Source organism: Muscardinus avellanarius (assembly GCF_963383645.1).
Source record: "Muscardinus avellanarius genome assembly, chromosome: 7".
Taxonomy (NCBI): domain Eukaryota; kingdom Metazoa; phylum Chordata; class Mammalia; order Rodentia; family Gliridae; genus Muscardinus; species Muscardinus avellanarius.
In genome coordinates, this window is record NC_137793.1 from 62,902,871 (window position 1) to 62,930,133 (window position 27,263).

Genomic DNA, 27,263 nt, shown 5'->3' on the forward strand with positions numbered 1-27,263 from the left:
TGAACTTAATATTTGGCCCAATATCTTCATCCTTGGGAAGATATCTTTGCTGCCTGAGTCTCTCACAAGCCGTTCCCCATCAGTTTTAGTTATAATGTTTATACATAAAATTCCAATTATACATATTAATCCAAATAATCCTAAAATAACTTTTTTTTTTTTTAAGAAAGAAATGCAAGACATACTTCATGGGGATCTATGCTGTTGCATATCCCCTGATCGAGCTTTCTCAAGAGCTACATGAAATTGCTGTGGCAAGTTCCCACAGCCTAAAGTGCCCCTAATTTGTACTGATTGAAATCTAAAGTTTAGGGGCCAGAGGTGTCTCAGTGGCAGGTCATGCACTGAGCATGTGCGAGGCCCTGCACCAGTGCTTCCAGGAACTTCCATGCCATGTATGGCTTTCATTGCTCCACAACAACAGAACTGAGTAGTGTCAACAGAGGCAGCCAGAGACTCCAGACTCAGAGTCTGGAGTATTTACTCTCTAGCACTTTGCAGAGAAAGCACGCTGTCCCTGCCAGTGTGGTGCTGGCTGACACTAACAGCTCTGGGTGTGCGCGGAGCTGGCCTTCAAGCTGAACCTTGAAGTCCAGTGGCTTCTTTAGGAGCAGAGAGCAGAAGGGTATTGCAGGCAAAGGACAGGCAACTGGAAGAAGGGCGTGCTCTGCAGGAAGAGTTCTGTGAGGCTGGAGCAGGAATCCGGAGGGTGGGAGAGCCAGTGCTGGGCAAAGTGCTTAACTTGTTGAAGGAGACTGTGGTCCTCAAAGAACAAAACTCAGGGGCCAGATCAGGATACAGCAGGTCTGTTTATTCACTGGTGAGGTTCAGAGATCAAAGCTCTGGGTCTGAGCCCCCCAAGATTAAGGCAAATGGGGGGATATACCATTTCCAACTCAACTCTCAGGAGGAAGGAGTCAGTGGAAACGTGTTTTACCCAGGTACACAAAATACAGAAGTAGAATGTACAGTCGGCATATACATTCTTTCTTTTTTCCTGCTCTGGCAATTATGTACTTTATCTTGTAGTTACAGCTGCCTGGAAAGTCCCAGCTATGTCCACCTTGGAAGGAGAATGGGAAGGAGGTTTCATTCTTCTGCTTAGTCTCTAGGCTTCCAGCCAAGAATTGTCTTCAATGTACCAGTATTGGGGAGAGGTTTTAAATGTATTAATGTACCAGTATTGGGAAAGATTTCCAATTTTGAAAATATATCGTTTGTACTAAAGAGAGCCAGGACTGGCAGGAAGAAGGGACTTGTAATTTACATTTCTAAAGAGAAGGAAAGAAAGCGGGAGCCAGGGAAGAGGTCTCTTTACATTTCTAAGGAGAGACAGAGGTCCTAAGGGATGGGAGGAAATCGCAGATCCTGGAGAAGCAATTTAACACACCTTGGGGGTATAACAAAAGGTGTAGAGGTTTGTGTTTGGAGACAGGGCTGCCCCCACTTCTGGGGCAAATCCAGCTGGAGATAGCAGAAAACTGGGCTAGAGATAGGACAACATATCTACAGATCAAAGGACCTGCCGCAGACTTGGTCAGGATAAGAACAACCAGTATACTGGGGTTTTTGCTATATTCGTTCGAATTGCCCCCTTGTGCCACTCTTGGGCACAGGGCTGTAACTATCTCCTGTATTTCTATCTTTTTAATAAACTTCTTTAACAGTTCAGCAAGAGTTCAGGCTAATGTATATTTATACTTAGCTCAGAACAAGAACCTGCAGTTTCTCTGTTTTTCTGTTTGTGTGGTTGTGTTGGGGGAATTATTTCTCCCCTCACATACCGAACATATTTCACTGCAACATTCAAGGACACAGCTGGGCTCCTGCTTCTAACTGAAGGCCAGAAGCCAAAGGCCCGTAGTGTTTATCAAGCTGCGGAGAAAGAGCCCCTTGTGTTGTGTCAAAGGTCATATGCTGTCAAGGCTGAGCACGCCGCTTAGAGGTAGAACACATGCTTAGCTAGGTCTTGTCCTGAGCACCAAGGAGAAAAAAGAGGAAAAAGAAAAGAAAAAGAAAACAAATCTTTGTTACCTGCTCGTTGTAAATTTCTAGCATTGTAGTTCCAGCATTTGGGAGGTTGAGACAGGAGGATCCCAGCTCGTGGACAGCCTCATCTACTTAGGCCCTTTGCAACTCGGTGAGAACTTGTTTCAAAATAAAGAATAAAAAATAGGGCTGGGGGTGCAGCTCGGAGGCAGAATGCTGCTGGGTTCAATCCCCAGTACCACAAAATAAAGAAAGAAAGAAGAGCACAAGTGAATGGTCTCTTGAAACCATCATCTTTGGCCAACATAGATATACACACACATATACATATACAAACTATATATAATTTTAAAATATTATATATATATATATATATATATATATATATATATATATATATATATTGTGTGTGTGTGTGTGTGGTACTGGGAATTCTACATTCCAGCTATACTCTCAGCCCTATTTTTTATCTTTATGTTTGAAACAGGGTCTCACTGAGTTGCAGAGGGCCTCACTAAGTAGCTGGGGCTGCCCATGAACTTGCCACCTTCCCATCTCAGCCATGTGCTACCAAACCCAGCTCAAATGAAATGTTCCTTCCTCACAGTTCCAGAGGCCAGAAAGCCCAAGTTCCATCAGCCAACCTCTGGAGAGGACCTTCCTGTTGGGCCATGTCATAGTGGACAGTGAGAGAGGATGAGAAAAGAGAGGGAAGTGGGCCAAACTTACTCTCTTGTCAGGGGAACATGCCATTATTGAGAGTGGAGCCCTCAGGCCTAATAGCCTCTTCAAGAGCATACCTCTCAATATTGCTACATTGGGGATAAAGTTGCCAACAGGTAGACTTTGGAGGATTCATTCAAACCACCTCAGTTTTCCTTGTGGTTTCTTCCTTAGCCTATGGATTATTTAGAAGCCTGTCATTTTCCAAAAACTTGTGAATTTCCAAATATCTTTTTGGCTCTTTCTTGTTTAATTCCATTGTGGTTAGAGAATATATTTCACAGGATTTCAGTTATCTTATTTTTATAGAGATTACTTTTATTACATGGAATATGGTGTATCATGATGAAGGCCCCGTGTCTACTTAAAAAATATACAGGTGCACATCTATAATTTCAGCTTCTTGAGAGGCAGAGAGAGGAGATTCACAAGTTTGAGGCCAACCTGGGCAATATAGCCAGGTCATATCTCCAAATAAAAAATAAAAAGGACCGTAATGTAGCTACATGGTATAGTGCCCCTGAATTCAACCCAAGTAGCTCCTCCTTCAAGACACACAGTGTAGTGCTAAGCTGGGCACAGTGCGCACACCTGTAACCCTAGTACTTGGGAGGCTGAGATGTGAGGATCATAGGTTAGAGGCCAACCTAGGCAGTTTAGCAAGGCTCTCTGCGGCTTACTGGTCTCAGTAAGCTCTGTTTCAAAAGAAAAAAGGGCTATGGGCATAGGTCAGAATAAGACTGTCCCTGGGTTCAATTTCCCAGTGCTATAAAAGAAAACAAAAAAGGTATAGTGCTTGTGGTCAGCTGGGGTGGCAGGAGTGTTCTATAATTGTCAGATAGGTTGATATTGTTGTTCCAGTCTTCTGTAATATGACTGATTTGGTGAGGGAGGGGTACTAGAGATTGAACCCAGGGGCATTCCACCTCCAAGCTACACCCCCTGCCTGATTTTTTTTGTTTTGAAACAGGGTCTTTCTAGGTTACTGAGAGTCTTGCTCCATTACTAGGGCTCTCCTTGTTCCTGTGACCACCTGCCTGGTCCTTACTGGGACTACAGTTGTGGCCACCACAACCATCTTGGTTGTCTTCTTAAAGAGATGACTCAATATTATGAAATATTTCTTGTTCTGAAGTCTACTTTGTGTAATGTAGCTTCTCTAGTTTTATTTTCTGTATAAGTAGAATGGAAATATGTGTTTCTTTCTTTAAATTTAAACCTGGATATAGTTGGATCATGTTTTTTTCTTTCTGATCTGACAACACTTGCCTTTTACTTATTTATTTTATTTTTTGTAGTTAGTTAGTTATGGGACACTGGGGATGGAACCCAGGGCATTCTACCTCTGTGCTACACCCCCAGCCCTATTTTTTATTCTTTATTTTGAAACAGGGTCTCACTGAGTTGCAAAGGGCCTAAGTAGCTGAGGCTGTCCTCAAACCCGGATCCTCCTGCCTCAGCCTCCCAAATGACAGGACTACAAGCATGCACCATCACACCTGGCAACACTTGCCTGTTAATTGGTATGTTTGGGCTGTTTGTATTTAACATAATGATTAATATAATTGTTAAATCTACCATCTTGGTATTTATATTTTATGTACTTCCATCTTCTCTTTTCTCTCTCTTTTTTTCATCTTTCTGTCTTTCCTTCTTGCACTGGGGATCGAATCCAGGGGCCATCTACCTCCAATCTACACTCTTTTTTATTTTTTATTTTTAAACAGGATCTCACTAAGTTGCTGAAAGCAGTGCATGTTGCTGTGACTGGCCTCGAACCTGTGATCCTCTTGTCTCAGGCTTCAATAACTGGGACTACAAGCATGTGACAACATACCCAGCCCACCTTCTCTATTACCTTTTTCTGCCATGCTTTTGATTGAAAATGTTTTATAAGTTCATTTACCTATGGTTGAGTCATTGGTTAGTTTTACTTCAATTTTACAGGCAGCAGGTTTCAAAGCATATCCTGTGGTTCATGAAATTCTTACAGGGGGTGTTGGAAATTGAGATTTTATAACCATGTTAATATGTTTTTTTCACTCTCAATCTTTTTTCTTTTTTTTTTCTTTATGGTGTGTGTGTGTGTGTGTGTGTGTGTGTGTGTGTGTGTATGGTACTAGGGATGGAATCCAGGGGCATTTTACCTCCAAGGTACACCCCCAACCCTATTTTTTATTTTGAAACAGGGCCTAAGTAGCTGAGGCTGTCCAGGAACCGCAATCCTCCTGTCTCAGCCTCCCAAATGCTAGGATTACAAGTTTGCACCACCATGCCCAGCTCTCTCTCTCATTCTCTATGAGTGTAGGGTGAAGTGCACAAGGGAGCTTTCTAGAAGCCACATGATATGTGATATAAGAAATTACACGTAATCTTGAACCTGCGATTCAAGGATGGCAAATCCAGTTCTCTGTCATGGAACCAGATGTTAGAGATTTTAAAAATGATGAGCAATGCTGTTCTCTTCAGGATTGGCTTGGATTAAAAGTTATTTCACAAAAGTGTTATATTATTATGTTTATTTTATTTTATTTTTGTGGTGCTGGGGATTGAACCCAACCACTTACGAGCTATACCCCAGCCCTATTTGATTATTGCTATTTTTTATTTGAAAAAGAACCTCTCCAAGTTGCTGAGGCTGGATTGGAACCTGCAAACCTCCTGTCTCAGCCTCCTAGGTACTAGGATTGTAGGTGTGTGCCACCATGCCCAGCCAGTAATGGAATACTGATATGGGTTGTTTGTTTGCTTATTTGTTTGCTTTGTGGTACTAGGGATGGAACCCAGGGGTATTCTACCTCCAAGCCACACCCCCAAACCTTTTTTCTTAATTTTGAAACAGGGTCTCATCAAGTTGCTGAAAGTCTCCCTAAATTGCTGAGGATAGCCTGAAATCTATGATACTCCTGTCTCAGCCTCCCAAGTACTGAGGTAACAGGCGTGTGCCACCATGCCCCAGTTGATATGTTTTGTTCAATGAATGGGCATTTTAGAACTTCTAGTGTATTTAGTATCCTAGGGCCATTGTAATAAATTGCCACAACTGGACTGCTTAAAACAACAAAATGTATTCTCTCAAATTCTGGAAGCCAAAAGTTTAAAATCTAAATGTCAGGGGGCTTGGCTCCTTCTGGAGTTTCTTGGGGTAGTCTGGCCCATGCCTCTCTCGTGGGTTTTGGTGGTTTCTGGCAATCTTTGGCATTTCTGTGCTTAAAGCTGCATCACACCAGTCTCTGCCTGTCTTTGCTTAATGTGCTATGTGTTTCTGGGCCACTGCTGATCCTGTTAAGAACTCCAGGCATATTAGATAAGGGCCTGCTCCACTGCAGTATGTCTTCATATCAACTAATCATATCTGCAATTACCCCATTTCCCAATCAGGTCCCATTCTGAGGGCCTGAGAAGGACATGAAAGCCATTTTCTTTTTCTTTTTCTTTTTTTTTTTTTTTCCTTTGGTGGTACTGGGGATGGAACCCAGGGGCCTTCTACCTCCGGGCTACACTTTCAGACGCATTTTATATTTTATCTGGAAACAGCGTCTCACTAAGTTGCTGAGAGCCTCACTAAGTAGCTGAGGCTGGCTTTGAACTTGTGCAATCCTCCTTTCCTAGCCTCCCAAGTGCTGGGATTACAAGTATGCATGGTCACCATGCACTACTCATGAAAGCCATTTGACTACAATGTATTTCTTTAACTTAAGTTTCTGTAAATAAGTTAAGTTAAAGTTACTTAAGAAATTAGAAATTTAAGTTAAAGAAATACATTGTAGTCAGGTATGGTGGTCCACACCACCAGTACTTGGGAGGCAGAGACTGGAGGATCCCAGGTTTGTGACCTGCCTAAGCAATTAAGCAAGGCTTACAGCAACTTAGACTCTGTTCAAAAAAAAAAAAAAAAAGAAAAAGAAAAAAAGGCCAGGCATGGTGGTGCACGCTTGTAATCCCTCCGCTTGGGAGGCTGAGACAGGAGGATCGCACTGGTTCGAAGCCAGCCTCAGCTACTTAGTGAGGCTTTCAGCAACTTAGCGAGACCCTGTTTCCAAATAAAATATTTTTTAGAAAAGGTCTGGGAGTATAGCCTGGAGGTAGAAAGCCTCTGGGTTCCATCCCTCGTAGAATGGGAGTATAGCTCAGAAGTAGAGCATTGCTGGGTTCAATCCCTGGTACCACACACACACAAAAAAATCTATCCACAGATGATATATGACTTCACATATAGGGTAAGTATACTTTTTTCCTCTCTTTTATTTAGTGTTATTGTCATATCTTATTTCTATATATGTTATAAACCCCACAAGACATTTTTCATTTTTTGCTTTTACAGTCAGTTGTCTTTTTTTTTTTTTTTTGGTGGTTCTAGGGATTGAACCCAGAGGGATTCTACTTCTGAGCTACATTCCCAGCTCTGTTTTTTGTTATTTTGAAACAGGATCTCACTAAGTTGTGGAGAGCCTCACTAAGTAGCTGAAGCTGGCTGCGAACCCATGATCCTCCTTTCTCAGCCTCCCGAGTACTGACTGGGATTACAAGTGTGCACCACCAATGCCCAACTTGTCATTTGTCTTTTTTTTTTTCATATTTATTTTTAATTGGTGCACTGTATTCATACATCATAGTGGGATACATACTTTTGTAGACATACATGCACACATTGCCCAGTCAGCCCCCACCCGATCCCCACCCCGTTCTCTCCCTATCCCCCCCTCCTATGCTTGGCTTAGTAGTTGACATCTAGTATTATAGCAATTTATCCAAAATTAAAATTGATAATCTCACATAACAGTTTCATTTGTCTGATACCAAGCTTTTGATGACTTAAAGATAACATTTCAATATTTCTTTTTGCTTTCTTTCTTACCAGAGAATCTATTTTTTTTCTATTTTTTAGGTGAAACTATCATATATTTATATATTTATTTTTCAGAAAAAAAAATCTATCCTAATATGGAATATGGACTCTAGGTACCCACAACAATCTTGAAAAAGAACAAAGCTAGAAGATATATATTTTCTGATTTCAAACCATATAAAGCTACAATAATTGAAACAGTGTAGTACTATTCTAAAGGCAGATATATAAACCATTGGAGTTAAATAGAAGCCTAGACCTAAATTCTTCCCTATATTGTCAAGTTATTTTTGACAAGGTTTCCACGAACATTTGGTGGTAGAAATAATAATCTTTTAACTAAATATTGTTGAAAATTAATAATTACATGGAAAAGAATAAAATTGGACCCTTACCTAATCCCATATACAAATATTAACTCAAAATAGATAAAAGACCTAAATATAAATCTTAAGACTATAAACTTTTAGGAGAAAATCTGGGTCATAAAACCTCACAACATTGAAATTGGCAGTGATTTCTTGGTTATGATTTCAATGGCACAGGCAACAGAAGAGTATACAAACTCCCTAAAAAATAAAAAACATATTGTATATCCAAAGACAATGTAAACAGAGTTAACAGTTACTAATAGAATGGGATAAAATATTTCCAAATGCTATATCTGAAGGTATATTAATATTCCAACTAGAAATCCTAAAAATTAACAACAATAAAGGCAAACAATACCATTTAGAGATAGGTAACAGACTAACATTAATAATGAATCTCCACAGATAACCAATCTTAGTTGTCTGTTGGATGGAAAATCTTGTTTCTCTAGTTCTGATGTGTGTTACCTATTTCTTCTTTGTAGTTAATCTCTTTGAGTATTTTCTCTAGTGCTGGTTTTGAAGACATAAATTCCTTCAGTTTCTGTTTGTCATGGAAGCTTCTTATTTCTCCATCTAATTTGATAGAAAGTTTTGCTGGGTAGGAAATTTTTGGCTGGAAGTTGTTTTCTTTCATAGTTTGGAATATGTTACTCCAAGCCCTTCTGGCTCTCATAACTTGGTTTGGGAAGTCTGGAGTGATTCTAATTGGTTTGCCTCTGAATGTCACTTGGCCCTTTGCTTTTGTTGCCTTTAAGATTCTCTGCTTGGCTTCCACATTGGTCATTTTGACAATTATGTGGCATGGGGATCCTCTTCTCTGATCCTGTCTAAAGGGAGTTCTATAAGTTTCCTGGACCTGCATGTCGACCTCTTGCTCTATGTCTGGAAAATTTTCTGCTATTACTTCCTTGAAGAGATTGTTGATCCCTTTGGTTTCACTTTCTTTTCCCTCCTCTATTCCAATTATTCTTAGGTTAGCTCTCTTAAAATGGGCCCATATTTCTTCAATATCAGATTCCTGCTGTCGGATATTTTTTCCTAGATTAGAAACTATGCGTTCATTTTTGGAATGATCATCTTCTAAGAGCGAGATTCTGTTCTCCATGTGTTCTAATCGGTTGTTTGTGCTTTGAATTGAGGCCTTTACTTCATTAATTGCATCCTTTATCTCTTTTTGGCTCTCTCTGAGTTCTTTTCGAAGCACCTCTATTATTTCTACAGTTATTTTCCTGATTTGATCTTCTAGAAATCTCTGATTTTCTGTTTTATCGGGTTCTGATGTTGTGGGGTTGTGAGCATTCATTACTCCAATATTATTCCTCTTTCCCATGATTTCGGAAGTTTGTGCCTTCTCTGGGTTCTTCCCTTGGGTCACTATGACTTCACTTAAGGTGCTCTGGATCTCGAGTCAGTAGTATCTCAGACCCCACTACTCCTTAGTAAAGTAAGGAGTTGTATCACAGAGTCTCCGACCCAGAGAGTCGATAGAGGCTGCTTTAGACTGTGGGGGGTGCCAGGTTGCACGTTCTCCTATGGTGTGATACCTCTGCCACCGCCCCTCCCCCACCTGGTCAAGTCCCAGTGAGTACAGTACTGGGATTTCTCCTCTGTGGCCCGCAATTTGACTCACTGTTCTTGAGTACGCAGATGTAGCTGTAGTGAATTCTCTGCTGCTGCCGCCGGTGGCAATATGGCGCCGCTGCTACGCCCTCGGCTGTTGGGCTGGCGTTTTTTTTTTCTTGGTTTTGATTTCCACTCTGAATCCCTGCAGCGTGTGCTGAGCTCAGACACTGGGAGCTTTAGATGTCCTCTGCGCCGAGAAATCCCGCCTGGCTGTTCCGCAGCGGCTCCCCTTGGCTTGCTGTGGCCGTCCTGTGAATTCGCTGGTGCCTCCGGCAGTATGGCGCTGCTGCCGTGTCTGCCGCGTCCTCGGGCGTGAGGATCTCCTCTGTGGCTCTGTTCTCAGTCCGCTTTCTCTCTGGAGCCTGGTGATTTTTTTTGTTTCTCTGGTGATGTTGTTTTCTGGCTTTGAAAGGCGCTGATTTTGTGGTAATGGATATTTGTTGTTAGCGGGGCTCTTAAGCCCCGCTTTTCTTGGTCGCCATCTTCCCGGAAGTCTCTCAACTCGTCATTTGTCTTTTAAGCAAAACATATTTTGCTTTGGAAGTTAGTTGTCTTTTATTTTATTTATTTATTTATTTTATTTATTATTATTATTATTTTTTATTTGGTTGGTACTGGGGTTCCCGGAAGCCCTTTATCTCTGGGCTACACTCCCAGACCTATTTTTACATTTTTATTTGGAAACAGGATCTCCTAAGCCAGCGCGCGTGGCTGGCTTCGAACCTGCGCGATCCTCCTGTTTCTGCCTCCCAAGCACGGGGATTACAAGCATACGCCACCACGCCCGACGTTAGTTGTGTTTTAAATAAATTAAATATTAGAAAAGCTGGTCATGGTGGCGCACGCTTGTAATCCCCACCCTTGGGAGGTGAAGACAGGAGGATTGAACAGGTTCGAAGCCAGCCTCGGCTACTTAGTGAGACCCGGTTTCCAAATAAAATATAAAATAGGTCTGGGAGTATATCCTGGAGGCAGAAAAGCCCCTGGGTTCTACCCCTAGTACCAAAATAAATAAATAAATAAATAAATAAATAAATAAATAAATAAATATTAGAAAAATATGTTTGCCCGGGCTGGGGTCGTGTGGGGCACGCCAGACTCCCGGAAGAATTGGGGCCCGGGTCGCAAGGTCCTGGGCCCAGGGTCACACGGGGCACACCGGACCCCCAGAAGAACTGGGGCCCAGGCTGCAGTGCTACCAAGTGCCTGAGCCCAGAACCTCTTCAAACCACACATACTGTCTTCTCTTATTTAAAAAAATAAAAGAAAAAAAAAGGAAAAGAAAAAAGAAAAGAAAAATATATCGGAGAGGGGTCAAGAGGGCCGTGGCAGCTGCTAGGATACTGGAGATGCAGATACAACTTATCCAAATGAACTGGACTTTTGGGAAAATTCCCCGCGAAGGAGGACTTCTTCTCTACATTCTTAAGAATCATGGACATCACCTGTAAGGAGAGAGTTTAGCGGAGACCTAGGAGGAAGGTGGTGTTGGAAGTGGTCGCCGTGATGACGGTGGAGACTTGTATTTGGGTGAGGCAGAAATCTGATCCTACCAACCTTATCTTCTGGAGAAATTACCCGAAATGTTGAATGCTATCGTCATGCATGCTTAGGAACACTGAACAACATTCAGAGTGGAAAAAGAGCTTGGGAAAGATTTGAAATGGCGGAGGCAGTGGCAATGGCAGTGGCCAGTACTCAGGGGAGGCAGAGATCTGATCCATTACACCTGGAACTTTTGAAGAAATAACCCCAGAGGCCAAATGCTACCACCACGCACCCTCAGGAATGTGGGACAGTGAAGAGGGTGCTCGGATCGGAGCCTGCCAAGGGGTGAGGCCAGTGATGAGGACAGCAAAGCCGGGATTGGAGCCTTCTGTGAAGCAGGGCCAGTGCTGGGGCCTCTGAGGATGGGATTGGAGCCTGCCCAGGGGTTAGACTGGTGCCGGGGCTAGCGAGGCCTGGATCAGAGCCGGCTGTGAGGCAAGGCCAGTGCTGGGGCCCCTGAGGCCAGGATTGGAGCTTGCCGAGGGGTTAGGCCGGTGCCGAGGCCAGCGAAGCCGGGATCGGAGCCTGCTGTGAGGCAAGGCTACTACTGAGGCCTCCGAGGCCAGGATTGGAGCCTGGTGAGGGGTTAGGCCGGTGCCGGGGTCATCGAGGTCAGGATTGGAGCCTGCCATGAGGCAAGGCTACTACTAAGGCCTCCAAGGCTGGGATCAGAGCCTGTTGAGGGGTTAGACCAGTGCCGGGGCTAGCGAAGCCGGGATCAGAGTCTGCTGTGAGGCAAGGCCAGTGCTGGGGCCTCCAAGGCCAGGATCGGAGCCTACCGAGGGGTTAGGCCAGTGCCAGGGCCAGCAAGACCAGGATTGTCGCCTGCCGTGAGGCAAGGCCGCTACTGAGACCTCCAAGGCCGGGATCGGAGCCCGCTGAGGGGTAAGGCCGGTGCCGGGGCCAGCAAGGCTGGGATCGGAACCTGCTGTGAGGCAAGGCCGTTTCTGGGGCCTCCGAGGCCAGGATAGGAGCCTGCTGAGGGGTTAGGCCAGTGCAGCGGCCAGTGAGGCCGGAATCGGGCCTCCCATGAGGCAAGGCCAGTGCTGGAGCACCGTTTCGAAGCCAGCCACTCGCGCTGGCTTAGGAGACCCTGTTTCCAAATAAAAATGTAAAAATAGGTCTGGGAGTGTAGCCCGGAGGTAGAAGGGCTTCCAGGAACCCCAGTACCACACACACACAAAATTAAACTGGGGAAAAAAATTGAAAAAAATATATTTGTTGGGTATATAATTCTAGGTTAAGCCAGGTGTGACAAGAACATGCCTGTAATCCCTATACTTGGGAGGATGGCAGGTTTGAGGCCAGCCTGAGCAATCTACAAAGATCCTGTTTCAAAATAAAAACAATTTTTTTTAATAGGCTGGGGAATCCCAACTGCCAAAAAAAAAAAAAAATCTAGGTTGAGATTAAAGATTTCTCTCCATTTCTTTTGACTTGCATAGTTATATATCTGCTGGCATTATTTTAGTTACTCTTTATTTTGAAGATTTTATCTTTTCCACTGGATTAAAGCAATGTAATTAAAAAGTAGGACTTATGATTTTCCAGATGTTTTTCTGCTTAGAACTCATTAAGCTTTATGGATCAGTGATTTATAACTTCCATCAAATATGGAAAAAATTTAATCATTTATTCAAGTACTTTTTTGTCCCCCTTATTTCTTATGAGACTCCAGTTACTTGTGTGTTTGAGACAGTCCCCACAATTCCCTTAAACTGTTCACTTTCCCTCTTGTTCTTCTATTTCTCTTATCTGCCTTTTTTTTTCAAACCCTGGCCAAAACATCATATTCTTTAATAAACCATCCCCAAGATACCTCTGTCCAAATTAAAATAACCACCTTTCTATTGTACTCCATTATTCTTATCACAGATGTTATTATCCTGTACCATTTGAATCCATTTATTTGCCTTTCTAACTTTAAGACAGAACGTACACATAAATAATGCTCAATAAGCTGGGTGTGGTGGTGCACTCTTGTAATCCCAGTGCTTGAGAGGCTGAGACAGGAGGATTGCACAGGTTCATGGCCAGCCTCAGCTACTTAGTGAGACCCTGTTTCCAAAGTATAAAATAGGTCTGGGAGGATAGCCCGTAGGTAGAAAAGACTCTGGATTCCACCTTCAGTACCACAAAATAAATAAATAAATAAATACTATAAAATGCTCAATAAAACAAAATTCAAATGCTGAGTGCTTCTCAAGTTTTCCTTATTTTGCTTAGCTCAAGGAGGGGAAGTATAATTGGTTTGACTACCATTCCTTTTTTTATTTTTTATTGGTGCAATGTATTCATACATCATAATGGTATAAAGAAAATACTTTTGTAGACATACATGCACACATCGACCAGTTAATCCCTACCCGATCCCCACCCCGTTCCCTCCCCATCCCTCCTTCCCATGCTTGGCTTAGTGGTTGACATCTAGTTTTATAGCGATTTATCCAGTATTAATGATGATAATCTCACAAAACAGTTTCATTTGTCTGATACCAAGCTTTTGATGACTAAAAGATAACAGTTCAATATTTCTTTTTGCTTTCTTTCTTACCAGAGAATATTTTTTCTTTTCTTTTTTTTTTTTTTAGGTGAAGCTATCATACATTTATTTATTTTTCAGAAAAAAAATCTATCCTGATATGTATGGACTCTAGATACCCAAAACGATCTCAAAAAAGAACAAAGCTAGAAGATGTATATTTTGTGATTTCAAACCATATAAAGCTACAATAATTGAAACAGTGTAGTACTGTTCCAGAGGCAGATATATAAACCATTGGAGTTAAATAAAAGCCTAGAGATAAATTCTTCCATATATTGTCAAGTTATTTTTGACAAGGTTTCCACGAACATTTGGTGGAGGAAATACTAATCTTTTAACTAAATATTGTTGAAAAATAATAATTACATGAAAAAGAATAAAATTGGACCCTTACCTAACATATATACAAATATTAACTCAAAATAGATAAAAGACCTAAATATAAATCTTAAGACTATAAACTTTTAGGAGAAAATCTGGGTCATAAAACCTCACAACATTGAAATTGGCAGTGATTTCTTGGAAATGATTTCAATGGCACAGGCATCAAAAGGGTAAATAAACTCCCTAAAAAATAAAAAATTGTATATCCAAAGACAATGTAAACAGAGTTAAAAGTTACTGATAGAATGGGATAAAATATTTCCAAATGCTATATCTGAAGGTATATTAATATTCCAACTAGAAATCCTAAATATTAGCAACAATAAAAGCAAACAATACAATTTAGAGATAGGTAAAAGACTAACATAAATAATGAATCTCCACAGATAACCAATCTTAGTTGTCTGTTGGATGGAAAATCTTGTTTCTCTGGTTCCGATGTGTGTAACCTATTTCTTCTTTGTAGTTTATTAAACTGCTCATAGTGTAACAGTACAATAGGGAAAAATACCACCTGCCATTGAAATTGTTTTTTGTTTATTTTGTTTTGGGCACTGAGGTTGATCCCAGGGCCATTCTACCTTTGAGCTACATCCTTAGCCCTTTTTTTTTTTTTTTTTTTTTTTTTTTTTTTTTTTTTTTTACTTTGAAACAGAATCTCACAAAATTACTGAGGGTTGCCAGACATGTGGTACACTCTTGTAATCTAGCATTTGGGAGACAGGAGGATGGAGGTTTTGAGACAGCCTCAGTTTCTTAGTGAGGCCTTCTGCAACTTAGTGAGACCTTGTTTCAAAACAAAGTACAAAAAAAGTAGGACTGGGGGTAGAATGCCTCTGGGTTCCATCCTCAGTGCTGAAAAAATATATATATATATATACTGAGGGTCTCGCTAAATTTCTGAGGCTGGCTTCGAACTTGCAATCCCTTGTCTTAACCTCCTGAGTACTGAGACTACAGGCATGGATCACCACACCCAATTGAATTTGCTTTAAAGCAATTTACCTGGCCTGCAAATTTACTACTAGCATCAGCTGAAATAAGAATACCATCTTTATCCTTTTGAAATCCACTGTGAGACCCATATGCCAGATGAAAAGTGAACATCTTCACATGTTCTGGGTCTTAGGGTTTTTGTTTAGTGGTGGCTGCTCTGGAATGCATGCAAACCACTCACTTGCTACCAGAATTCCCTCTATATAGACAAATTACAAATTCAGAGTCAATTATAATTTTTCTTTGTTATCCAATATAAATTGTTTTGCAAATCTTTATATATACTGGTAGGAAACTAAGCCAGGAATTTACCATTCATTTAGGTTTTTTTTTCTTTTCTTTTCTGTAATTGTGTTATTCTTAGCACTGACAGCTACTGGGGATGAATCCTACTGTCTCATATTAGGGGTGGGGCAAAAGTTGCCCCAGAGTAAGGGATATTAGGGGGTGACCAGAGGCCACACATGAAATCCACTATTTACGATCCTTTGAGAACAAGACCATCACCCCAGTAGATATAGATGCTAAATAGATGTCAATATGGCAAGCCAGAATTCTTTGAGGGCCCTGGAAAGTTATTGATGGATATGGGGGTAAGACCACCAAAGCAGAAAAAGTATTGCAGATAGAAAGTGGGAGGCTACCCACTATACCATTTTGGTACTAACCTCCATGTTCCCCCAAAACATTTTAGGAATGTTTAGGAATATTCTATCAGGAAAGACACTACGTACCTCTCTTCTGGGGAAATTTTTACTCAAGAGTTCAAGTAGTAGAGGCAGGATTGAGGGGGGGCAGAAGCAAAATGGGGCCCTTGTTGACCTTCCTGCCCCTACTAGGGTAGTAAATACAAGACTGGGGAAAGCTGCCAGGTAGATATGGAGACTGGAGAAATAATGAACGAATTAGAGCAGGGTAGAACTTAATGATCTGCTCACAGTGCCTTCAACAGGCTTTGGGCCAGTGAAAAAGCTGAAGGCAACTTGGAGAATGACTGCCAGTTACAGGGAGTTTTGTTTGTTTGTTTAATTTAATTTTATCCAGGGAGTTAAATGAGGTCACACTTCCTATCCATGCTGTGGAGCCTGGTGCTGCTCAGGTACTGTAAAGTTGTATCTGCTGATTCTGCACATTCTTTCCCTGGACTTAGTCAATGCCTTTTCCAGCACCTTCTTACACTCTCACAGAGCCAGCTGGTCTTCACTTGGGAGGGAAGACAATGGACATTCCTCAGTCTACTATCTGTCCTGGCATGGTGGCTCAAGACATGTTCTGTTCTTATTCCCACTTGGCTTTGCTTAGTAAGATATTGATGATATGCTAATTGATGGGTACGACTCCATAGGGGACAGAGCAGAACACCTGCACTCATCTCTGCATGATGGATGGGCTGCAAACCCAATCAGGATCAGAGCCCCAGAACAGCTGAGACATCCCTGGATGTGGGAGATGAAGAGCAAACTTTCCAATGCCTCATGTTGTAAAGTGTACAGGCTTTTGTGGGACTACTGGGTGCCCTCATCTTGGATGATACCTACACCTACTATATTAAGGCAGCCACACAGACCAAGATGCTCCCCAGCAGAAAGCATTTGTGAAAGCAAAGGCATTTGGCAGCCCAGGCGCTGGCTCTGGTCCCCTTCTCCTAGGCCTGCTGTAGATGTCACCTGCACAGAAGATGGCATGAGCTGGACTCTGGCAAGAATGAGGGCAAAAGTCACTTCTACATTCAGGATCAGTTCTGGATGCTGAAACTGGATGCTCCTCTTTAGGACAGAAGTTTCTAGCAGCATACAAAGACCCATTACACATAGAGCCACTAAGCAAGACTTTACTGGTCAAAGTGTAAACTGGCTTACTCATAAAGGGGTGGGTGCATAACCTCTTCATCAGCCCCAATCTGCTATACTGCGGACCCTAAATAAGTAGCGTGTGTAATTACAACAAAGAATCCCCTACAACAGCTTGACTCCCAAGTAGAGGACAGCAACTGGGCTATTACTTCTGAAGCCATCTCCCCACCCAGGTGGCTGCCCAAATGCTGATGTCTGAATAGACATTCCTCCATGAGAGGTAAAACAAATGGGTATTAAGCACAAATAACATCATTGGTCATTAGGGAAATCAAAACCATGAGATACCAGTTCACATCAACTTAAATAAAATTCCTATAACCCCAGTACTTGAGAGGCTGTGACAAGGATCCCAGATTAGATGCCAGACTCAACAACTTAAGAGACCCAGTTTCAAAATTAGAGCCGAGGGTATAGCTTGGAGGTAAAACACCCCTGGGTTCAATCCCCAGTGTGTGTTTGTTGGGTTTGGGGGAGTGGGAGGAGTGTCAGTGGTACAAAGGTGGAGAAATTAGAAATCTCATATATTCTGGTGGGAATATAAAATACAGCTGCTCTGGAAAACCTGGCAGTTTCTCAACTAAACAGCAAACCAGATCACACACAAATTTTAAGCTTACATATATAACCAAGAGAAATGAACATACATTCACACAAAAACTTACACAGAAATATAACTAAGAGGATTATTTATAATAGCAAGATAGTGAAAACAACTCAAATGCCTATCAAGTAAAAAAAAAAAAATGGACATAATCAAAATCTGGTATATCTATTACCCAGCCATAAAGAATGACACATTGAACTGGCTGTAGTGGCAAATACCAATAATCTTACCCAGTCAGTACTTGGGAGGATGAGACAGGTGGATCACAGGTATGAGGCCAGCCTCAGCAACTCAGTGAGATACCCTGTAACCTGAGACCCTGTTTCAAAATAATAGTAATTAAAAAAGGCTGGGCGTTTAGCTTGGAGGTAAAATACCCCTGGGTCAATTCCCAGCACAAAAATATAAAACACCTTTAATCTGGTTGTGATGGCACATGATTGTATTCCTAGCTACTTGAAAAGCTGAGGTAGGAGAATCATTTGAGCTCAGAAGTTCAAGACCAGCCTGGGAACACATCAAGTTGCTGTATGAAAAAACAAAGGCAAGCCGGGTGTGGTGGCGCACGCTTGTAACCCCAGCATTTGGGAGACTGAGACAGGTCTGCGGTTCACGACAGCCTCAGCTACTTAGTGAGGTCTTCTACAACTTAGTGAGATCGTGTTTCAAAATAAAGAATAAAAAAATAGGTCTAGGGGTGTAGTTTAGAGGTAGAATGTTCCTAGGTTCCAACCATAGTACCTTAAGAAAAAAAGGGCTAGAGATGTAGCCTGGAGGTAAATTGCCCCTGCACCCAATCCCAAGTATCAAAAGAAAAACTGTGCAGCTGGTTATAGTAATAGTACTAGATGCCAGTGAAAAAAGACCCACAGAAAAATTGCCTTGCCGTTGGAAGAGTTAGGTTGGAAAATGATTTTATTTCCTTTCATTTTTGGTGGGTGGGCAAAACATCTAATTTACTAGTCATTACTACTTTGGCATATGTTGATCAGTTGCCTAAGAAACCATGCCACTTTATAAGCCTTTAAGCAGCTGTTAAAGTAACCTAGTTATTCACATAACTAAAATTATCTAATTCAGGCTTGCTGCTGAAATATTCCCACAACCACAGATAATAGAAAGGTACAGGACAGACTGATACCCATCAAAAATGTGCAAAGCTCTATTAGTGGGCAAGGAAAAAAAGGCATCAAGCTGTAATAGTGAGCAGGACCTCAGACCAGGTCCCCGTGATGTGGTATCTCACTTGGGGATACAGTTGTTGCCAAATAAACCTTTGCACTTCACTCTGTCTAGCAGTCCTGACAAAAATTTTATTTCCTTTGCAGTCCTCTCAAATGTAGTTCTCAATCTGGGAAGCCTTTGGGATCTATCCAGACAAAGTGAACTGATCTTTCTCTGTGTGTTATCTAACCTTAACACTAGGAGAGCAAGTACTAATACAAGATAAAATTATAGACTGTGCCGGGCATGGTGACGCATGCATGCTTGTAATCCCAGAATTTGGGAGACCAGAGGATTGTGGTTCACGAACAGCCTCAGCTACTTACTTAGGCCCTCCACAACTCAGTGAGACCCTGTTTCAAAATAAAGAATAAAAAAACTGGGCAGGGGGTGTAGTTTGGAGATGAAATGTCTCTGGGTTTCATCCCCAGACCCACAAAATATAAAATAAAATAAAATAAAATAAAATAAAAAATAGAGGCTGAGATAGGAGGATCGCGGTTTGTGGACAGCTTCAATTACTTAGTGAGACTCTCTGCAACTTAGCAAGACACTGTTTCAAAATAAAGAATAAAAAATAGGGCAGGGGTTGTAGCTTGGAGGTCAAATGCCCCTGGGTTCCATCCCCAGACCCACAAGAAAAATTAAAAAAAAAAAAAAAGAGTTCATTTAGAACTGGCAATTTGGATATTCTACTTTCAGAGTTGGAAAATGTAATTTATTAAAAACAGAAACACATGTCTACATTCACCAAATTGTATTTGTTGGAAATATTAACTTGACAGTATCTCTTTATTAATTTTTTATTGTGCTACTTGTGCCAAGGAATGAAACTGTTTACTAATTCATTTGATCTTAAAAATCAATTTAACAAACCTATTTAAGTTTAACATTCCATAAATGACAAGCAGCTTAAATACAAGTTTGACAACTATCATTAAAAAATTAATAAAACCAAAGCCAGTTACATTTCAACAAGGCAATGTAACATTCCCCACTGGCCTGCCTGACTGAAAGGCCACACTCATACCGTTTCTCTCACCCAGTCAACACTTGGTGTGGGCATTCTTATCATTTCTCATTATCCATACTGTTATTTGGTAGAAAAATAATGCAGAAAGCACACTGCTATGCCTCACACTAAAGCATGAAGAGCCTAGCTGACAAAGGCAGTTTGTAAATAATCAATTATTAGTGGTCCTTTCATGACACACTATCAATCACCTATTATAAATTATTTAAAAACATTTATCATTACTGAATTGCACACAATCATACTGCAGGGAATAGGGTGTTTTTGTTCAACACCTACTCACATGCTTTCCATTCTCAGTATCTGTGCCTGAGGCCCTATAATCATTTGCCAGTTTTAAACCTGAATATTAACAAATTTCTGTATTTCAGTAGGAAGCTCGTTCACAACAAGATTATTATAATATTGTCCAGATTTCTCTCCTTATCAGTATCAGGTACACACAAGGTGCACTTAATATCCATAAAACATTTATTTTCCTTCTCAAATCTTTTCAGGAGGTTGCTAATAAGCAGTGAACCGGTCAATCTAACCTGGATAACTGGTCTCTGAATTAAGAGACTTTTAGATAAAAAGCCTTTAAGTTTGCTGAGTAAGAAATGCCAATATCATAGTTAACCAAAGCATTACTAGGAAAATTACTCATTTGAGGTAGATTACAAAAAATTTGTTAAATTACAAAAAGGTAGCAAAATTACATGCCCATCATTCAATTTCAACATAGTAACAGGCAAAAAACAAACAACTAAAAATATACATGATTAAAAATCTTAATCACAGAATCAAAGTGCATAATTATAAAATAACAACTTTAAAAAATAATTCAATCATCCTAATTTTAAGATTGGTCTAATATTTTAACTGTAGCGAGAAAATGGAACCAATGGCAACATATAAAATCACTATTAAACAGAAATCCCTCTCAAAAATCTAAAAGACACAAGCTACTGTTAGGTATACATTTTATTTAACATTCCAATAATAAGCCATATTTACATATTATATAAATGTATGAAGTCTTAATATAAAATAGAAAAAACACTTGAACTAAAAGAATCACACTCCACATGGAGTTACTTTACATATTGAAGACATTCTGTATACAAAAATTTACAATAATTTATATAAATTACTTTCCTCCAAATTAGATGATTTTTAATAACCCACACAATTCTGATGGCTTTACAAATAGGTGTATATTAAAATCTCGGGGGAAATTACAGCATTTTCCTGCGCAGAACTTGCTTTGGAAAAGAAGACGGTTTCCTCCTGCCCCTCCCCAGACCCTTTCCTTTCACTTCGGTAGTTTTTCTTGGTTTGCCCTTAAGTTCATCAACTGGGCTTGCCAAAGGAGAAATAAGTTTAATTTCTACCGGAGGAGGTGACCAGGAACTCTCTTCTATGTTTCTGAAATAAATATAAAATCAAGTAAGAATAAACATATCAATTATAAATATAACTGGCTTCTCAGCCCTTTAGGGTAACTTTTGCCAAGTGCTTTCATTCTGTAAAAGGTAATGAATTTAATAAGAGAAGTAGTTTTAAAACTCTTGTAAACTAGGTGGGTATGGTGATGCACACCTATAATTCCAGCACATGGAAGAAAGGCTGAGACAGGAGGACTACACAGGTTCAAAGCCCGCCTAAGCAACTTAGCAAGACCTTGTTTAAAAAAAAAAAAAAAAAAAAATCCTGGAACAGTGGTGCATACTTGTAATCCCAGCATTTGGGAGGTTAAGACAGGAGGATCGTGGTTCGAGGACAGCCTCAGCTACGTAGTGAGGCCCTTTGCAACTCAGTGAGACCCTGTTTCAAAAAAAGAAAGAATAAGCCGGGCATGGTGGCGCACGCTTGTAATCCCCGCGCTTCAGAAGCTGAGGACAGGAGGATCGTGCAGGTTCGAAGCCAGCCTTAGCTGGCTTAAGAGACCCTGTTTCCAAATAAAAAATATACAATAGGTTTGGAAGTGTAGCCCAGAGATAGAAGGCCCCTGGGTTCCATCCCCAGTACTACCAACAAATAAATAATAAAAATAGGGCTGGAGGTATAGCTTGTAGGTAGAATGCCCTAGGTTCTATCCCCAGTACTGCAAGAAAAGAAAAGAAAAAAAAAAAAAAGAGGGGGAGGATAGCTCAGAGGCTTCAATACTCCTAGGTTCAATTCCCAGCATCATGCCTCCCCCTAAAGGAAATGAAATGAAAATTCACAAACATCAGCACCTAACAAATATTGGTAGTTGAAGTAGCACTCCAAATGTACACAAAGCTTACTTATTTATTTTTATACTTTGTGGTTCTGAAGATTATACCCAAGATCACTCTACCTCTGAGCTACACCCACAAACATATTATATTTTGAAATAGTCTCAGCTCAATTGCTAAGCCTGGTCTTGAACCTGTGATCTTCTTGTTTCATCATCCCTAGTACTGAGATTACAAATGTATGCCACCACGTTGGGTTTACAAAGCCAATTTATAAATAAACAACGTTATAGCAATTAACAAAATAATAAAAAATAAAATGAGCCAGGCATGGTGGTGCATGCTGTAATTCCAGTAGTTAGAACTGAGGCTGAGAGAGGAAGATTGCAGGTTCATAGCAAGTCTCAGGAATTTAGTGAGGCCCTGCTTCAAAAATAAATAATAAAAAATAGGACTGGGGGTGTAATTTGAAGGTAGAATGCCCTGGGTTCAATACCTAGTACCACAAAAAATTAGCAAATTGTGTGTGTGTGTGTGTGTGTGTGTGTGTGTGTGTGTGTAAAATAAATAAATAGGCTTTGTGTAAAAAGAAAAAGGCGAATTGATTTATATTTCTATTAAATTTAGCCATGGCTAAGCACGGCATGAACAAGGCATTGTAAAACAAGTTAAGTATATATGAAGTGGAATAATTTTCCCATGGATGCAATTTTATTACTACTAGTGAAATTATATGCCTTTAAAGTTTGCATTTTTTATAGTAGTCACACATCTTTACTAATGAAAAGTCCTCATCTCCCATTCACTACATTTGAAGAAAAAGAGAAAAAGAAAAGAAAAAGAAAAAGAAACACTGGGCTTTAAACAGCCTACCACCAATGCGTCTTCATTTTTTACTTTTTGGTGACACTAGAAATTGAACCCAGGCAAGTTCTACCTCTAAGCCACATCTCCAGACCTTTTTATTTTTGAAACAGGGACTTGCTAAGCTATCAAACACTGGCCTAGAATCTCTGAATTAAGGCATGCACCATTGCAAGCAGTCCCACCACCCTTCTTTAAAAAGCATGAATGAGCCGGGCGTGGTGGCATACGCTTGTAATCCCTGGGCTTGGGAGGCAGAGACAGGAGGATCGCGCAGGTTCGAAGCCAGCCACGCGTGCTGGCTTAGGAGACCCTGTTTCCAAATAAGAATATAAAATAGGTCTGGGAATGTAGCCCAGAGGTAGAAGGGCTTCCAGGAACCCCAGTACCACCAATAAATAAATAAATAAATAAATAAATAAATAAATAAATAAATAAATAAATAAATAAATAAATAAATAGCATGAATGGGCTTTCATGATCACTGTATGAAGAAATCCTCCTCCAGAGGCAAAATCTAACATTGTCCAAGAGTCAGTGATATATGTTCCCAAGAATTACCCTTTTGGGATGAGCTTAATTCCCCCACCTTTCTTTTTTCCCATTGCTGGAAATCAAACAGAGGCTTATGCATGCTAGGCAAGTGCTCTACTACAGAGCTATCTATTTTCGGTCCTAATCCCTCCACCCTTTTTTTTCTCCCAGGAGACTGAACTCAGAGGCATTCTACCTTTGAGCTATACCCCTAGCCCTATTTTTTATTCTTTATTTTGAAACAGGGTCTCGCTAAGTTGCAGATAGCCTAAGTAGAGCTGAGGCTAGCCACAAACCTGCAATCCTCCTATGTCAGTCTTCCAAATACAAGCGTGTGCCACCACAGTTGGCTTCTAATTTTCCTTTTTAAGTAAGATTCTTCTCAACTCTTATTTGGAGACACAAGTGGTTATAAAATAAAACTTACTTGTTTGCATGTTTTGGTTTTGTAGACCTGGTGCTTTTCGCTTTTTGCTCTCCAACAGTTTTTACTGATTTAGCATCGTGATCCTATGGGTTAAAAATTTTAAGAAATAAATCTTTAGTAATTAAACATTTGAAATCTAAATTAGCCTCAGTCACAAACCCAGGCTCTCTCCAATTCATAGGGATTAGGTCACCAGAGAACTATTTTTTCCCTACACAGAATTCATCTTTCATAGAAAAAACCTAAAATCCACACATGGCTATTTGCTAGTTCATGAATCTCCTGACCTACTCTACACTGCCATGCTTCTTTCTGAGTCTGTCCATGAATGCCTATCTCCTCTACCTTCTTGTCTACAAGGTATTTGGGTATAAATTATTTTTTATCATACAATGAAACAATTACTGTTTTTACCTAATGGTGATTTAATCAACTGTAAGCTGGATATTGAGGGGAGGGAGGAGTGGTACTGAGGATAAAATCCAGGGGGCATCCTACCTCTGAGCTATATCCCTAGCACTATTTATTATTATTATTATTATTATTATTATTATTATTATTATTATTATTATTATTATATTTTGGTGGTACTGGAGGTGGAACCCAGGGGCTTTCTACCTCTGGGCTATACTCCCAGACCTATTTTATATTTTATTTGGAAACAGGGTCTCACTGAGTTGCCGAAAGCCTCACTAAGTAGCTGAAGCTGGCTTCGAACTCATGCGATCCTCCTGTCTCAGCCTCCCAAGCGCTGGGATTACAAGCATGAGCCACCACGCCCAGCTTAGCACTATTTATTTTGAAACTGTGTCTCACTAAGTTGTAGAGGGCAGGCCTCACTAAATTGAGGCTGGCCAAAAACCTACAATCATCCTGTCTCAGTTTCTCAAGTACTGGGATTACAAGTGTGTGCCACCACAGCCAGCTGAGCTCGATTATTTATGTCTTAAGTATTTGCACAGTATTCAGATCTTGGCAAATAATTCAATAAATGCTTATAAATTAAAATTCATAAATATAAGGAAGTCACAATCCTTGAAGTTTTTTTTTTTTTTTTTTTTTTTAAGGTACTGGGGATAAAACCCAGGGACATTCTACTTCCAAACTACACCCCCAGCCCTATTTTTTATTCTTTATTTGGAAATAGGGTCTCACTGAGTTGGCAAAGGGCCAACTAAGAAGTAGCTAAGCCTGTCCTGGAACCTGGATCCTCTTGTCTCAGCCTCCCAAATGCTGGGATTACAAGTGTGTGCCACTACACCTGGCTCTTATAGAATTTTTATTGTAGAGTTATGTGCAACTCTAAAATAATCTCTTCTGGGATGCACTTTAAATGACAGAACAGGATATAAGAAGTACCTGCACACCCAGGTAATTCATTGGGGGACCCCTATTTCATTTTACTCTGGAATAGAGACTCACTAAACTGCTGAGGACCTCACTAAGACCTGAGACTGGTGGCAAACCTCCAATCCTCTCGCCTCAGCCTCCCAAGTACTGGGATTATAGGTATGCACCAACCTGCCCTGTTACATCCAGATAATTCTGACAGGCACTAACACCTATAGCTGCCGGTAAATAAGATATCATCAGCAACAAACCACAGATCTGACTTAGGTAGGGTCTTCAAGGATGCAGACAGGACAGCTTGGGGCTTTTCATAAAATTGGCTGTTAACTTTAAAGAACTTCATACAAGAAATGTTTATATTTAATAATAAATATATTTAAACAAGCATATATAAAATAATATATTTCTTACCATTTCATCTACAAGTCTGGACGTACTGGATGTGATTTTTCGCCTGGTTCTCAAAGCAGGAGGTGAGAAGACAAACTGAGAAGATAAATCTGAAACGAATTCTTTTAGCTGTGCAGCAGCAGCCTCTCTTTTTCCAGCTAAAACAAAATTGGGGGAAAAATCATCTATATGTATTAAAAAAAAAAAAAAAACTTGGAACAGAAGTACACAGTAAAAAGATGCAGATATCCCCAATCTTAGAAATACGGGTATTCTAACATAATTATCTCTATTAAGAAGGACATGACAAAAGAAAAAAACAGGACCATCTAGGTATATCAAGTGCCCAGGAACAGTTAATGCCTCAAAATGGAAAATGCCATAATAAAAAGGAACCAAAGGCTACAAAAATGGTTTAATACTAGTGTGTGTGTATGTCTGTGTATGCAGATGAGAGAGAAAGAGAGAGGAGAGACAGACACAGACAGACAACACAGGCAGGCACTAGGAATTGAATGCAGAGGCATTCTGCCTCTGAGCTATACCCCAGCCCTACTTTTAGTTTTGAAACAGGGTCTTGGTAAGTTGCTGAGGTTGTCTTCAAACCCAAGATCCTCCTGTCTCAGCCTCCCAAGTACTGGATTACAGACATGCACCACCTAATTGTTTAGTTTTAATTCTTTCTCCTTTTTTTGGTGGTACTGGGGTTCCTAGAAGCCCTTCTACCTCCGGGCTAAACTCAGCTCAGAGGTAGAACAGAATATGCCTACGACAGACTCGGGTGTATTACAGGCCCCTCTTAATTTTTACTGTCAAGTAATGCAAACTGAAGACCATCTCAAGCAATGTAAAACTTCACATTCTTTAGTTAGTAAAATAAAACTAAGTAAGATTCTAAGATATGTTTTTTTTTGGCTAGGTTTCAATTAGAAGATGACCTTCCAATCATAAATATTTCTATATGCAATCTGCACACATCCCATTGAAATATTTAAAATACAATTAAATCGTCACCAAAAATATAACAGTGTAGAAAGTATAATCTAGACAAAAAGAAAGAAAAATGGCTGTATCCTTGGTGGTAACTGCTTTGTAAAAATGTTGAGTATTCACAAGAATCTGCTATGGCCAAACTCATTTAAGGAAACAAGACTCAGCATAAATGATTTTCTGCCCTGCTAGCAAATGACAGAAATTAGAGATCCCTAATTATAAATTTCTTATCTCTAATCCCTTTATCTTACACTAGAAGATCTTTATTTTTAGTGCTAGAAAATCTGAAAGTAAGTCAAATACTCAACAGAAGGTTTAAGTAATCTGGGACACATTAGGGAGATGAAATGCTACATGTAAACTCACCAGCATGGAGGAGGAGGGGTACAAGAAACAAACAAACAACAACAAAAAAAAAACACTGCACAATGTATACTAAGGGTTTTAAAGATGATTATCTGAAAATGCTTATGCCATGAGCAGGGGGAAAGGGAAATACATTCATAACATAAACTACAGTTCGTTGTTTTTAAGCTATATGTATATATAACTGTAAGGGTATACAGTAATATATGAATAGCAGTTAGTGATTCTCTAGACGGCTCACTATACTTTCATTTTCTAATCTTCTATAATAGGCATATATTATTTCTATTAGCAGAAAAATCATAATTAGCAGTTATACAGATAACTATGTAAAGAGGACAAAGATCAGAATTAACTGGAATATATTTGAAATATCATCAAGAATTTTGA

The 27,263-nt window shown here is 40.2% G+C and overlaps 1 protein-coding gene across 1 annotated transcript in view; it reads right to left on the bottom strand.

Moving 5' to 3' along the window:
- Positions 1–20,965: 20,965 nt before the first annotated feature.
- AHCTF1 (AT-hook containing transcription factor 1) overlaps positions 20,966–27,263 on the bottom strand; it is a gene marked incomplete at its 3' end in the record, with an annotated part of 72,126 nt that continues 65,828 nt past the window's right edge. The window contains exons 31-33 of the mRNA XM_080699515.1: positions 25,536–25,672; positions 23,775–23,857; positions 20,966–21,155 (exon numbers count right to left, since the gene is read on the bottom strand). Coding sequence (XP_080555641.1) covers positions 20,966–21,155; positions 23,775–23,857; positions 25,536–25,672 — 410 coding nt within the window. The remainder of the gene's footprint in view (positions 21,156–23,774; positions 23,858–25,535; positions 25,673–27,263) is intronic.